At 54.6% G+C, this 13,880-nt stretch overlaps 1 protein-coding gene across 3 annotated transcripts in view; it reads left to right on the top strand.

Annotated features, from left to right (window-relative positions):
* SLC39A11 (solute carrier family 39 member 11) overlaps window positions 1-13,880 on the top strand; it is a 72,797-nt gene that overhangs the window by 32,315 nt on the left and 26,602 nt on the right. For all 3 annotated transcript variants that reach the window (XM_027904309.1, XM_027904310.1, XM_027904308.1), the window contains exon 6: window positions 7,768-7,938. In XM_027904309.1, coding sequence (XP_027760110.1) covers window positions 7,768-7,938 — 171 coding nt within the window. The remainder of the gene's footprint in view (window positions 1-7,767; window positions 7,939-13,880) is intronic.

The raw sequence follows: 13,880 nt of genomic DNA, 5'->3' as shown, positions 1-13,880 counted from the left end.
AACGAGGCTGTGGTTTTTCCCTCCCTTCAGAGATTGGCTGTGTGTGATCCCACTCAGATCAGAAGCTGTTCCCTGCCAAGGAGCGGGGACGCGAGCGTAGCTCAGCCCTCGGAAATGAAGTGATTAAATTAACTCGGATGTGTAAAATTTCAGCATAAAATGATTCAGCGGAGCACTTTATCTACTGGGAACTCTTGAAAGGGCTCTTGGAAGTTAGCAGGAATTAGTTTGCTCAAAAGGACCTGGTGCATGTAATTACAGCGAGCGTCGTGCCGCTGCTCTCGCCCAGGAAGTTAATCTTTAAACGCGGAGCAGGGAGGTCAGGGAGGGCTTGGACATCCCTCCTGCCTTCTGCCATCGGAAAACCTGGGTCACCTGAGGGACCAGCAGCACCTTGGCCGTGCTGCCTGTTGCCACCGTGTGCTTGGCTGGTGCTGTGTCACCGCTGTCACTCGGGTTGTGGTCCTTCACTGGGAGCAGCCTTGGTGGCACCGTCACCACGAGGTCCTGAGCCTTACTGGGGAGATTTCCCAAGGATTGCTGGGGCAGGAGGGTGCAGTCATGGGGTTCAGGGGGTTCCCAGTGCTGGGATCTCCCTCCTGAGCATCCCCCTCCCACAGTGGGTGCAGACCCTGCTTCAAAGCTGTGGCTGTTGTCCTCTACATCCTCATGGAAGATGAGGGGTTTGCTGTCTGTGGGAGTGAATCTTTGTGGCTCTGGAGGAATCAGGTGCTGGTTTAATGCATCCAGTTGAGATTTCCACAGGGTTGATTTGTCTGGGCCGACTTTGGGCAACTCATGCTGTTCTTTGTTGCATTTCTCTGCTGCTTTTCCCTCTGAGTCAAGAGCTGCATTATGGATTAGTTTTCCCATACACAAGAGCACCCAAATGCATGTTGGGATGACAGGAGCTTTCCTGGGTGCAGGAATTGCGTGGCAGCTCCAAGGATCGCTTTGCAGGAGATAAAAAGGGGCAGCAAGAAGCATCTGTGCATCCTCTCTGTGTCTGTGTGGCTCCTCAGGCTGCTGTGGCGTAATTTCCCACGAGGCACGATGATGGATCAGTGGAGCAGCCAGGGAGATGCTCTTGCATCAGGATCAAGGTTTGGGTGGGCAAAGGTGGCACTTGCAAAGCCAGGAGAGGCTGGGAGGGGAGGCAGGCGGTGCCCAGCAGCGGGGATGCCCCGCAGCCATCGCTGGGAGCGTTGCAGGAAGGAGCCACCTGGGTGCTGGGTGGCACTGGGAGGGTGCTGGGTTGTTCCTGGCGTGGTGTCAGAGTCCCCTGCCCTCGGTGCTGGTGCCCTGGTTGGTGGGGCTGGGGCAGGGCAGGGCAGGGCAGTGACGGGGTCTGGGGCAGCGAGTGGCACTCACGTCGAATTAACCAGCCCTTTGTGAAGGCTCCTGAGCACACCTGGGCAAACCACGGGGCCTGACAGACAGTGAGTCATGACACTCTATTTATCTGCCTCGCTGAAAGCCTGAGCAGATGCAGGGACCTCTTTTATCCGCCTGGAATGCTGGAAAATGAATTTATTGCATACGGATGGGGAGGGGGGGGCTGAGGTTGTGCCAGCAGGACGGGGCTGCAGCTGCCACAACCTGCACAGGGCGTCAGGAGTGTCCCATCCCCACCCAAACACCCGCCTCAGGGCCGGGGTGGTGGCTCTGAGGGGGCTCCTGGAGCATGGGAAGCCTGTGCTCTCTGCTCCAGCAGCCTGTGCTCTGCTAGCAGTAAATAAATGCTATTTTTAAAAGTAAATCCTTAGTTTGACCATAGTTGGGCAGCTCCTCGGAGCTCCTTTTTCAGCATTTTTGTCCTCCCTGTTCAGACATTCTGAGAGCTGAGTTGCCCCTGCTTTGGGGGACTCGTCCCTTAAAAGAGAAGCTTTTCCCTTGGTGGTTTTCTTTGCAGCTCTGGTGTGATCCGTGCTGTCAGACCTGCCTGGAGCATCCCGGGACTCCCACCTGGCTCAGAGCCTGTGGGATGCAGCTCTGCCTGTCCCTGTCTGCGAGGGGATGGCACTTATCCCACAAGAGGTGCTGTGCTTAATTACTGGCGGTAATTAAAACCTCTTCTGGAGGTGGGAGATAAGAGCAGCGTCGCAGCAGATGCTCGCTGACACCCATCTGCTCTTCAGCATCCCTTCTGTGCTCCCTGAAATTCCTGGTGCAGGGGGAACAGGAGGATGGGCAAGATGAGCTCCCATGGAGAATGGCCCCGGTCACTTGTGTGCACTGTGGGATGGGCAATGGGACTGATGGCTTCAGACCCAAGTGCTGCCAGTAATCCTTGGAAAAAGGCTTTAAAAAAGGGGAAAGGTGAAGGAGGATGCTGGTGGTGTCCTTGGAAGGCAGAGTGTGCTGCTGCTCTGGTGTGGAGTGCTGTGTGTGTGGCTCTGCTTCCCCAGGGCTGTGGCTCTGGATTTTGATCCAGTTTCTCACCCAGGGCTTCCTCATGGTCAAAAAAGAAGGAAAAGAAGGCTGGGGAGAAGGGGATGGTGCTCATCAGCCTATGTGTGAGGGTGTGCAGGGGGATGGTGCTGTCGGCCCTCCCTTCCTTAGCCTTTGGATGGGGGGGATGTTCCTTCCTAGGGTGGTTCCCCCCTGCTCCCCCATCCAGGCTCTCTCCAGACCTCTGGAGATGCTTCACCTGTCCAGTGCTGATTGCTTTGTGTCACAGCCAGAGGTGGAGCCCAGGGGGACGTTGCAGGGTGGGAGCACTGCGGGCCCTGGGATGAATCCCAACGGCCACGACACATTCCTTACATCTGCTCAGAGTTAATGGAGCATCGAGGGTTTATGGAGAGGAGCAGAGCAGGGAAAGGGGGGTTGGGATTGACTACTGAGCCTTTGAGAGTCTGAGAAATTTCCTGAGTAATTCTGATTTATCTCAGCCCTCAGGGGTGAGAATTTCACCTGCAATTATCTTCTGTTCCCCGGGAAGCGATGTCAGCCCCTTGTGTTTGCATTTCCTTTAGGAAGTTGTTCCTTCTTCCCTTCTCCACCCCCAGACAAGGGTCAAACCAAACCTCTCAGCATTCCTGGTTTTCCTAGAACAGCTGTAATTCAGACTTCCAGCTGCCAGTGAGCAGGTGCTGGCAATAAGGACAGTGGAGCGTGGGCTGGGACTTGGGGGATCCGAGAGGAATTTGGCAGCAGGATTGCTGGAGCAGTGGCTGCTGCTCTCCTTCTCCCTCCAGGTGCTTTGCTGCTACCTGTGGTTTGGTCTGCAGCCCTTCCAGAGTAATAATAATTATATAATATAAAAGTATTTGATGCCTTTCTTCCTTTCCCACGTTCCCGTGTGCATCAGTACCAAACAGTTTCCTCAAATTGCCGTGGAGCAGCAGTTAATCATCGATTTTAATAAGCCTATTGTGCATCCACGCCTGGCACTGCCTCTGCTTCCCTTCTCCCACACTTCAGAGCTGGGAGCTGACAAATATAAACACGGGTGGCAGCTCATCCCTTGGAAGTTTGAGCCGAAGGAAGAATCCCCGGAGCCCCCCGCGCGGGACTCGCGTCGCTGTGGGAGCCCGGAGATCCCTCCCTGGCCGTGGGCAGCTGCAGATCCCTCCCTGGGGAGGCAGAGCCTTGCTGGAAGGATTTGGTGGGGGAATCGATGGGGGAAAGACGGAGGAGGGTTTTGGAGCTGGAAATGATTTTCCTTCCAGCGTCTTCAGCCAAAGGAGGCTCCAGATTGCCGTCAGTGTGTTTGCTCCGGCTTGGAGAAAGGAAATTCTGGGATGTTGCCCGGAGAGAGAGCCTGTGCTGGAGGGTACTGGCTCCCTCCTGCCCACCTGTGCTGTCTGGAGTGGGGTTTGGCAGCTAAATCGAGTCCAAAATGGGTCTCAGGCCACTTAAGAGGCTCCGAAACTTTGCCGAGGGGGATTTGAGCAGCTCGGCTGAGCAGCTCTGAGCACCTTGAGCTTCAGAGCTTAGGGGAGAGAGGCAGAGCCAAAGCCAGCCCTAAGTGGAGAGGAGGAGAAGGCTCTAGAGCAGGTGTGAAGAGCTGGAGAGCTCCATAGACTGTGCTTTGGATTCAGGAGCTGAAGGAGGGGTTTTTGAGCCCAGAGTAAACAGCGTGCTCGTCTGTTTGTGCAATAAAGCTGAGCTCACAGCTAATGCAAACAGTTTTCATTAAGAAATAATCAAAAATAAAAAGCCATTTCACATGCTGATAAGAAGCCAGTTGGTTTTTATACTTCACCAGCAGTTTAAGCCATGCTCAAAGCCATTTATCTTTTTCCCAGTGCTGGCTGCAGAGGATATGAAAAATGCAGCAGGCTGCACATATGTAATTAAACTTTTGGCAGAATCTTTGCCCTGCAGCTTTACTAAGAAATTCAATAATGATAAATCGAGTAGAATATAGAAAGGATTTTTTGGGAACAAGATTTAAAATAATGTATGTGGCACAGATAGTTATTTGCCACATAATTGTCTTGGCAACGTTCTCGCGAGCACCCTGTCTGATGGTGTCAGCTATTCTTTACAAACCACCCCTTGTTCTGCTCTTATCACTGCTCCAATTTGCTATTGAGGCTTTCCTGATTCCCAGCCAAGCCCGTGTTTAGCTGTAATTACTGTTTTGTCCCCCTCAGCCTGGGTGAGATGCAAGATTTCAGGCTGGGAGAGCTCTGGGTGCTGCGTTTGGTGTGACAGTTGTCCTGGTCCCCTTTCTGATGCTGGGATCTGGAATCATCACTCCACTGTAATTATCCTGTATTTTTTTGATCTTTTCCAGCAGCAGTTGGAAGTTAATCCTGCCACTTGACCAGTCTCTCTGTTCTTTGTGACACTGCTGGGGAAATGATGCTGGGTTTGTCTCCCTGGTTGATGTTGCTGCCTTTATCCTCTGCTAATGCACCAATAATTTGTAGTAGAGGCAATTTTGTGTTCAAATTGTCCACTCAAAACACTCTCAGCACTTTCCCTATAAAAGCTGCATCGATTCTGTTTATTTCCCACAGATTTTCCCTGTTTGGTGCTGGCAGGAGTTGAGCTCCTCACCCCTGTGGGCACCGTGGCATCTCCCTGTCCTTTGTCACTGCTGTCCTTGGAGGGGCTGCAAATATGCTTGAAAAAGGCTATTTTTTATCAAATTTTTTTTCAATAGCAGCAAGCAGACTAGTTGTAAATAAAATAATGACAAAGGTATTTAGCAGAAGTGAGCTGGGACTGAACACCTCAGCAGGTGGCAGGTTAAGCAACGGAGCTTTTGTTTTCATTGCTTGGCTTCAAACTGAAGGAGGGCAGGTTTAGATGGGATATTGGGAAGAAATTCTTCCCTGTGAGGGTGGGCAGGCCCTGGCACAGGTTGCCCAGAGAAGCTGTGGCTGCCCCATCCCTGGAAGTGTCCCAGGCCAGGTTGGACGGGGCTTGGAGCAACCTGGGGGCAGAGGGTGGAACTGGATGGGCTTTAAGGTCCCTTCCAACTCCAACCATTCTGGGATTCCACGATTGCATGAAGATCTGCCTGCCCTGACTGTTGGGGCACTGGAGTCGCTCGTGCTTTCATCAAACACTTGTTGCTTTCTCTAAAGGGAGAAATGTTGGTGTTTGGTCACTTGAATGTAAGTTCTTGTCTCTAAATGTCACATAATCCCTTTATTCTTCTCCCTGGAAAGCCTTTGGAGCTGGAGGGGGGTTCCTGCACTGCTCTACATCCTCAGATCACCCTGGTGTCTGTGCAGGTCTGAGTCTGGGGGGGGGCTTGGGTTGGCTCCACATCCGTCGTTCTGTCCAGTCCGTGGGTCAGCACTGGTGGCCAGGGCAGGGACAGCTGAAGATAACGCTGTTTGTGGGACCAGGGAACGGATGCCAAGCAATTAAATTAATCCAATGGTCTGGTAGAAGGAGGGAATTTCATCCCTAAGTGGCTTCAGCCGTGGCTGCCCCTTTGCCAGGGGTCTCCCGTGCCAGCGTTCCCGCGGTGCCTTGGCCGGGCTGCTCCACCGGATCTGTTTGTCCTCGTGCTGCTCCACAAAAATATTTATCTCTGTCCCCACGGGCTGGGCTGGAGCTGAAGCTCTGCCACCAAATGTTCCAGCTCGTTATTGGCTGGGCTGGGGTTTGGGGACACAAAGTGTCTGGCTCCGGGTGGTTCCCGCCAAGGCCAATATTTATCCGGGCAGCATCTTGCTGTGTTTGCAGAGCGCTGGGGGAGGTGGGAGGGTGGCTGTTTGCAGCCCTGCTGATGCCACCCACGGATGCTCCCGTGGCACAGGAGGTGGCAGGAGGGAATCCACCTGGTTCTGCTGCTGCCCAGTGGGGTTTTAGTCTTTACCCTGGGGTTTTTTTGGTACCAAAAATCGAGAGGGCGTGACCTTGAGCTGCACGGGGGGGGAGGTTCAGGTTGGACAGCAGGAGGGGTTTCTTCACAGAAAAGGTTGTTAAAGGTTGGAAGGGGCTGCCCAGGGAGTCCCCATCCCTGGGGGGGGTGTTGAAGGAACGACTGGATGTGGCACTCAGTGCTCTGGGCTGGTTGACGAAGTGGGAATCTGTCACAGGTCGGACTCGATGAGCTTGGAGGCCTTTTCCAACATATTAAATTCTTGGGTTTATTCCCTGTCCTGCTGAGGACCGTTCTGGGAGGCCTTCAGGTGTGTGGTTCTTGTGTTACACCTGGCAAGAGGCAGAGTGTTGCTGACACCTCTGCCTAGCCAAGGTGACCTCCCTCAATTTGCATGGGCCCTCTGATGCCCATGTTCTTAATTGGCTCTGGAAGCACATGCTGTGCAACGTGTGATGTGCCAAAAGGGAGAAGGCAGGATGGAGGGGGAGGCATTGGCATGCCATCAAAACGATTTCAAACAGCTCCTTGCACTGGCCACAAAAGAAACGTCTTGGAGCTGGTGGGTCAAGGGACAGGAGAGAGAATTATATAAATCTACAGGGAGACAATTATGTTGTCTAAATGTCAAGTCTGTGATGTGAAGCTACAGCTGTGTGAGGCTGAGGAATTTGAGCTCTTCATTTCTTGGCTCCTCTGGCCCTTGTGCTGAAGGTGAGCAGTGAAGGGCTTGGTGTGTGTGGGGCTTGTTGTGGTGCTGCCTGGTGCTTGTTCCTCCCCTCTGAGCCCTAATCTGGGCTTGGGGTTTTTGTGGTGTGGTTTTAAACAACTGGTTGAAATAGAGCCTGTAGCAATGGTCCTGCTGGGAGCAGAGGTCTGGGAGAGGCTGGAGTTGTCTGGTGACATCATAGCAAATGGCAGTGTTTTTCTTAGTGGAAGAAATGATCCTTAAATACAGGTCAGTGCCCCCTGTTTGGTGAGGGGATGAAATCCAAAGGCAGCGTTGTGGGGTTTTCCTTCACCAGAAAGGCAAGGGAACTGCAGCCCTACCAGGTCTGGGATGGGGTGGGGGACGGTCTCCCCCTGGGTCCTGGCAGCTCTGTCCTCATCACCCTCACCACCCATCAGCCCCAGAGCTTGTCCTGCCAGTCAGGACTTCGCAGGGTGTGAGCCCGGGGTGCTGCTGGGGAGCTCTGTGGGACCAGGAGCAGCTCCCTGGAGGAGGAGGAGGAGGGGGCAGAGAAGGAACTTGGGCTTTGCCTGGGGGTCTCCATGGCCCGTGGGCTCTGCAGTGTGTGTGGGAACCCCCCACCCTAACCTGAAACAAGGGGGGCAACACACCCCTTCAGCCCTGCTCTGCTCCGGGTTACTCCTTCTCTCTGCTTTCTCCTTCTGGGAAGGGGGGCAGGAGCTGCCAGGCCGTGTCCATCTGTCCCTCTCAGCTGAGCCAGGTGTTTTTCTGTCCCCCCCAGACAAGGGTGAGAACGGGGAGCCCTACCAGAGGAGGAGAGGCGTGGGGACCAGCCTGCCCGACGGCCCCCCGGCGTTCCCGGTGCCCAGGGACGGAGCATCCTCACCTGGCAGCAGCAGCTGGAGGCGGATAATGCTCATGATCCTGGCTATAACCATCCACAACGTCCCAGGTGAGTCCTGTCCGTGCCTCCATCCCCGCTCACAGGCAGGCCAGAGCCACCCCAGGGGGATCACACAGTGCTGCCACCCTCTCTCCCTCCCTCTCCTCGCAGATGGCACCCGCTGAGTGGGTGCCTTTTGACAGGATCTCGTTCCAGATCTTGTTCTCGTGGTGGGGCTGAACCACGTGAGGTCTTGGCAGCAAAACCCCACACGGGGAGGGGGCTCAGGGGGAGTCTGTGGGCTCAGGGGGAGCCTTTGGTGCCTTGAACATCTGCAGCCTGGCTCGTGCCAGCCTGTGGTGGGCGAAAACTGTAATTCCCAGGGGCATATTGAGAAAGGTGATGCTGTAAAGACAACAAATTCTGCTCTCTTTTAGTTTCTCTTCTGGTCTGTGAACCAGCAAGAGATGCATTGTGTAGCACAGTGTCTCTGCAGGAGAATGTACAATTGGGGTTTATTTTCTTCTTCAGGGGAGGGATTTGGACAATAGCTGGAAAATTGCAGAGCCCCGAGTCTTGGAGGGCTGTGTCCTGCCGGGCTGGGCTTTGTATCCCAGGAAGATGCGATAAAAGGCTGATGAGATCACTTTGTAACAGCTGAGGATGTTCCTCTGCTCTGCAATTCTTGAGGATGTTGAAAGTAATATAAGGCAACCTTTTCCAGTGATTCTTTCCTGGTCTCCTCTCCTCTCCCTCCCTCCTCCTCTTCCTCTTCTCCTTCCCCTCCCCTTTCCTTTCCCCCTTCTCTGCTGGCTCTGCCTGGCTCAGGTTGGAGCTGGGATTGGGGTGGGCGCAGGGGGAATAGGGAAAAGCTTTTCTGCATAACTTTGATCTGTAAATGTGGGGAAAAGGGCTGAGTGCCTTGGGAAGAGCCGTGCTTTCCTTGTTGGCGAGGGGCTGGATGTTGTCAGTGGGGGAGCTCTGGGCTCAGGGCTCGCTCCATCCATCGGAGCCGGGGCGGGAGGAGCTGCCTGGCGCTGTCACCCCGTGCTTTGTGATTCTGAGAGTGTCACTCTGACCCAGTGCCAGGACATCCGGCTGAAATTCCACCTCTGGGTGGTGTGCCCGGGTGGGAAGGCTGTGTTACGGGGCTGTGACCACACGTCCTGTGTTTCTGCCCTGCAAGGGCACCCTGGCACCGAAGCAGTCGAGGTGAACCCTCGGTGAGCTCTCAGCTGCGCGTAGGTGTTCGATCCTTCAGCACCGAGAGCTGCCCGCTGGGCTTGGGGCAGGAATTGCTTCCTTCCAGCTGCTTACTGACTCACAGCACCCTTGGGTGCTCCTGGCCCCACCCTCAGGGCATCCAGCTGGCCAGGGTTTCCTTATCCCGATAAGGAAGCTTTGCTGCAGCTTTTTTGGGGGATCTGCCTGTGCATCACCAGCACAGGCTGTTTCTGTGCATTAACCTGCTTCAGTTTGTCGTCAGCAGCAGCAAAACATTTGTCCCTTCCCATCCCTTTATTCTGTATTAATTATGGGTGGATAACTGATGCTGTGGTCCAGCTCCGTATGTGGCTGGGGGAGGCAGATCCCCTGGCAGACAGGGCAAGGAGGGAGCTTTAAATTACTCACACACAAAAGGAAAAGGAAGACGTTTGTACTGAGCAAACTGTAATTGGATTTCATCCCTCGAACGATGATGTGTCTGGGAGCCAGGGTGAAGAGCCAGGTGTCATCTGGCTGCTGGGGCTGGGGATTCCTGTCTGCCACCAGCAAAGAGAGAAAGTTCTGTAGAGGAGGGAACAAAGCAGGGGGAGGTTAATGGTGACATGGCCCTGGCTGCCACAGAGATGCTGGTCTGCCCTTTCATTGCTCCTGCAAGAGCACAAAGCCACCTTGGGATGGTGACAGACGGTTTGAAATTCTCTCTTGCATCTTAAAGGTCACAATATTAAAGCTTAATACCCAGAGAGGTGTGTGAGCTGCTGCCTGGATGCTCAGTTCAGTGGGGGGGGGTCTGTTCTTACCAATCCTTGTCCCCCAAGTCCCCCTCCTGCTCTTTTCCTGCCTTTTCAGCAGCCCCACAGTGGTGCTGGGTGGGTGACGGTGCCTGTTTGTGCCCAGTGGGGCCACTCACCAATGGCAGAGCCTTGACCAACCTCCTCCTTTCAGTGGGGACGAGCCCAAAGGCAGCCAGAGGTTTGAAGTGGCAGAGGTTGGATGTGATCCCACGCCTGCCCTCGTGCTCTGGAGCCCTTCCTGCAGGCGGGGGGTGCCAGCACTGATTGCACCCCAGTACGTAACTCAGACTGTGATTGAGTCAGGAGCTCTTGGCCAGCCCTGCTCTTCCCCAGCTCTCTGTTCTTTCTGGCACGAAGCAGGTGCTGGTCCAGCTTCACTGGGCAGCGATTTGGGGCTCAGCTTTCTCTGAATTCCTTCTGCTTTCCCAGGAAAAGCACTGGCGGCGCTTCTGGGATCCGCCGCGGCCCCTGATGTGGAGCAGGGTTTGGAAACACTGTAATGCTCTCCCTCAATTAGCAGCCCTGCCAGAGGAAAGGCTGCTATAATTAGCACAGACTCCTGCAGTGTAATGACACCTCGGCAGTGCCTGTGCTGGGGGAGGCGGGAGGTGCCGAGCTGGGATGTTGGGGATGCTCCTGCCACGGGAAAACCACGCTGTGCTCATCAGTCATGGAATGGCTTGGGTTGGAAGGGACCTTAAAGCTCGTCCAGTTCCACCCCCTGCCATGGGCAAGGACACCTGCCACTGTCTCACCTGGCCTGGGACACTTGCAGGGATGGGGCAGCCCCAGCTGCTCTGGGCAGGCTGTGCCAGGGCCTCCCCACCCTCGCAGGGAAGAATTCCTTCCTAACATTTCATCTAAATTCTCCTTCTTTCAGTTTAAAATCGTTCCTCCTTGTGCTATCACTAACTGCCTGTGTAAAAAGTCGCTCTCCATCTTTTTTATAAGCTCTTCAAAGGAACATAATCCTTTGTAAGTACTTGAAGAAGTACTCAAAGGCATCAGAGGGATCTCTCGAGAGCTTTTCCTTCTCCAGCTTCCTTTGGCAGAAGCACACAGCTCTGGTGTTACCTCTGCTTCCCTGTAAGCTCAGTGCCCTCACACAGAGGTTGTCCAGGTAGTTCCCAAGGGTTTTCTGTCCTACCTGTACCTTCACAATGCTTCCTAAAACTCCACATCCCTTGGCAATGCTCCAGTTGCTGCAGCGAGGGAGATGCAGCTGGTGGGGTGTCCACGTTCACCTTGTCGGCTCACTGAGCTGCCCACATGCCTCTGATGGGCTGGAGCTGCTCTTGCTCCTCAGAATCCTCTCATGTGAGCCCAAATCTACCTGAAGTCCCTCTGTCTGGTGATTAAAACCCTTCAAGGACCGGCTTCCCATCCCCATTCTCCTCCTGTGCTGGTGGGGAACGGGCTCCCCTGCTGTTGCCAGCAGAGGATTGTTTTATTGACTTTGATCCCATTTTAGGGATGAGCTGGTTTTGGTCTTGGCAGTGCCTCTATCTTTGGTTTCAGGCTGGCAGCAGGTTATTGTGGGGGTGAGATAATGGAACGCACAGCCCAAGCTCCCACAGTCAGTTTGTGTTCCATGGGCTCTGCCAGCAAGGAGAGGTTGGGTAATCTGCTCCAAAGCTGGGAATGCCAATTGATAATGACAGGAGATGCCAAACTGCAGACTCTTCCTGCTAATTAATATTCATATATGCTGGGTTTTGTAGAACATTAATTATGTATTTAATCAAGCCCTGTTTATTCTGGTTTATCTTTGTACCTTGGGTGGCTGTTATGCTGAAGACTTCAGATTAATTAAAATGTTACTGGTGTATCACAAATAACAATTAGTGAGGTGTGAGCTGAACAGCCTTTCTCTTTGTGCTTGTTTTAGGAGGGGGAGGAGAGCCTGGCAGGGTGGGGGATGTGGGGCCAGAGCCCGGGGAGCTCCTGGAGGGATCTGCTGTGCTCCGAGCCCAGCTGTGGGTGTGCAGGCAGGGATGGCCCTGCTGTGGGATTTTGGGGGATCCCCTAGCATGGAGATGGTGTAGGAGCCCCTAATGCTCACACTGCTCCAGGAGGGATGGAGGGCAGGACCAGGGCTGTGTTCTGCAACTGTCTGTGGCAGTGAGATGGGGAAGGGGTTGCAGGTGTTGGTTGTGTCCATGCCCTGCCTTGCTTTCCTCTGGCTATGGGGAATTGTTTCTGATCCCCAAAATCCTCTCAGCTGACAGCAGGGACCTGGCTGGGATGCCCCCAACTCCAGTGGTGCCCCATCCCTCCATCACCCTCAGAGCATCCTCCTGGGAAGGCAGCAGGGCTGGTTCCTGCCAGGCACGAGGTGATGCTTCCAGCCACCCGAGCGTTGCCAAGGAAACCTGAGTTTTCCTGTTTCCTTGGGAGGTGCTGGGCAGAGCAGGGTGGCCCCAGACCCTGGCACAGGCTGGGGGCACATCCTGGGAGCTGTGACAGAGCTGGGCCATCCTCTGTGCTCCAGCCTTCCCTTCCTGCAGCAAAATATCTCACTTTCCTGTGTGCAGTCCAGCCCCTCCGTGTTTGCTCTGATGTTTCTGCCTCAGGTGTCACCACTAAACGGAGGTGTCTGGGAAGGGGCTGATGGAACGTGGCAGTGGCGCCGTGCACGGAGTCACCGGGTCACGGTGAGAGGTGGCTCTGATGTCCCCTGCTCGCCCCCTAAATCTCACATGGCTCCACCTGAGGCTTTGTCTCCAGTTCCCGCTGCCAGAAACCCATTAACAAGCAAGGATTTATTTATTTTTAATGAGAAGGAACAAAGTGAGGAGCAGGACAGAGTGTGTGAGCTAAATACGGAACAAATCCTGGCTGTGGCGGTGGAGGTGCTGCAGGAGAAGGGGGGCACAGGGGGTGTCACTGTGTGCAGGAGGGACAAAATGCTAGAAGGAGAAACGTTTTAAGTGGTGACAGCTATGGGAAGGATGAGTGAGACTCCTGGGAAGCTGCAGTGGGACGGGAAGGTTCCTGCACTCCCCCCAGGTGGAGTGTCCAGGTTCTTTCCCTTCGGGACTGCCCTTGGAGGTGGCAGCAAGAGGCTGAACCCTGGATTGGCACTGGCACCGTGCCCGGCATGCGGTGGGGTTTTGTGGGATCCTCCTTCTCTGCTTGCCCAGGAGGGAGAGATTTAGCCCCCAAACTTGTGGGCCATGTTCTGGCCAATGCTTGGGGTGAGGGCCAGGGGAAGGGGCAGCTGGGATTGGTGTGGAGCAGAGGTGGCAGGATTTGCACCCTGCCTGTGCCCCTGTCACTGCTCTGGCATCAGGCACGGCCGAGTCCTTCACTTCCAGGGGCAGTTCCTGTGCTGGTGACAGATTTAAGCCAGGCACCTCCTGCCCATCCCCGTGGCAGCTCTCTGTCCCTACAGCTGCTGCTCTGTTTGATCCCGTGGAATGGGGGAAGGAAGGGAAGGCTCTACCAAGGGATGGGAAATGTGAAATTGATTTCAAACACGCTCGTTTGCAGCTTCTCCTGGGCAGGAGACAGGTTCAGCCGAGTGCCCTGGGGATGGAGGGTGTGAGACCTGCCTGCCACTCTCTACACGGTGGCATTTGGCTGGGGACAGCCCCAGGAGTGACAACTGCTGCCTGGATTTGTTTGGGAGCTGCCTGGACACTGGCTTGTCTTTATGGCTGCTTCCAGCTTTACCCAGTTTTAATGTGGTTTATGTCTCCTGCTTTATGGCTGTCTGGGGAGGAGCAGACAGGAGTTGTGGTGCTGGCTGTGCTGATGGGTTTGTGCCAGCAGCTCGCACTGGGAGGGGAAATGAATCCCTGAGCTGGGGGGGAGGCAGTTGGTGGGGATCCCAACACTGTCACCCCTTGGCTCAGTCCCCTGTTGTGATCATGCCCAGTGGTGGGCAGTGATTTAGTCCCATCCTTGGCTGGCCTGTGCCAAAAGCAGCTCCTGGGCGCTGGTGAAGGTGCAGGATGAAGGTGTGCAAAGTGCTTCTTGGTGTTCTCA

Source organism: Empidonax traillii, unplaced genomic scaffold (assembly GCF_003031625.1).
Source record: "Empidonax traillii isolate 1590-97213 ecotype Southwest subspecies unplaced genomic scaffold, ASM303162v1 scaffold1037:size355049, whole genome shotgun sequence".
Taxonomy (NCBI): domain Eukaryota; kingdom Metazoa; phylum Chordata; class Aves; order Passeriformes; family Tyrannidae; genus Empidonax; species Empidonax traillii.
The sequence above is the reverse complement of the archived record's forward strand: the minus strand, read 5'-3'. Positions and strand labels throughout refer to the sequence as shown.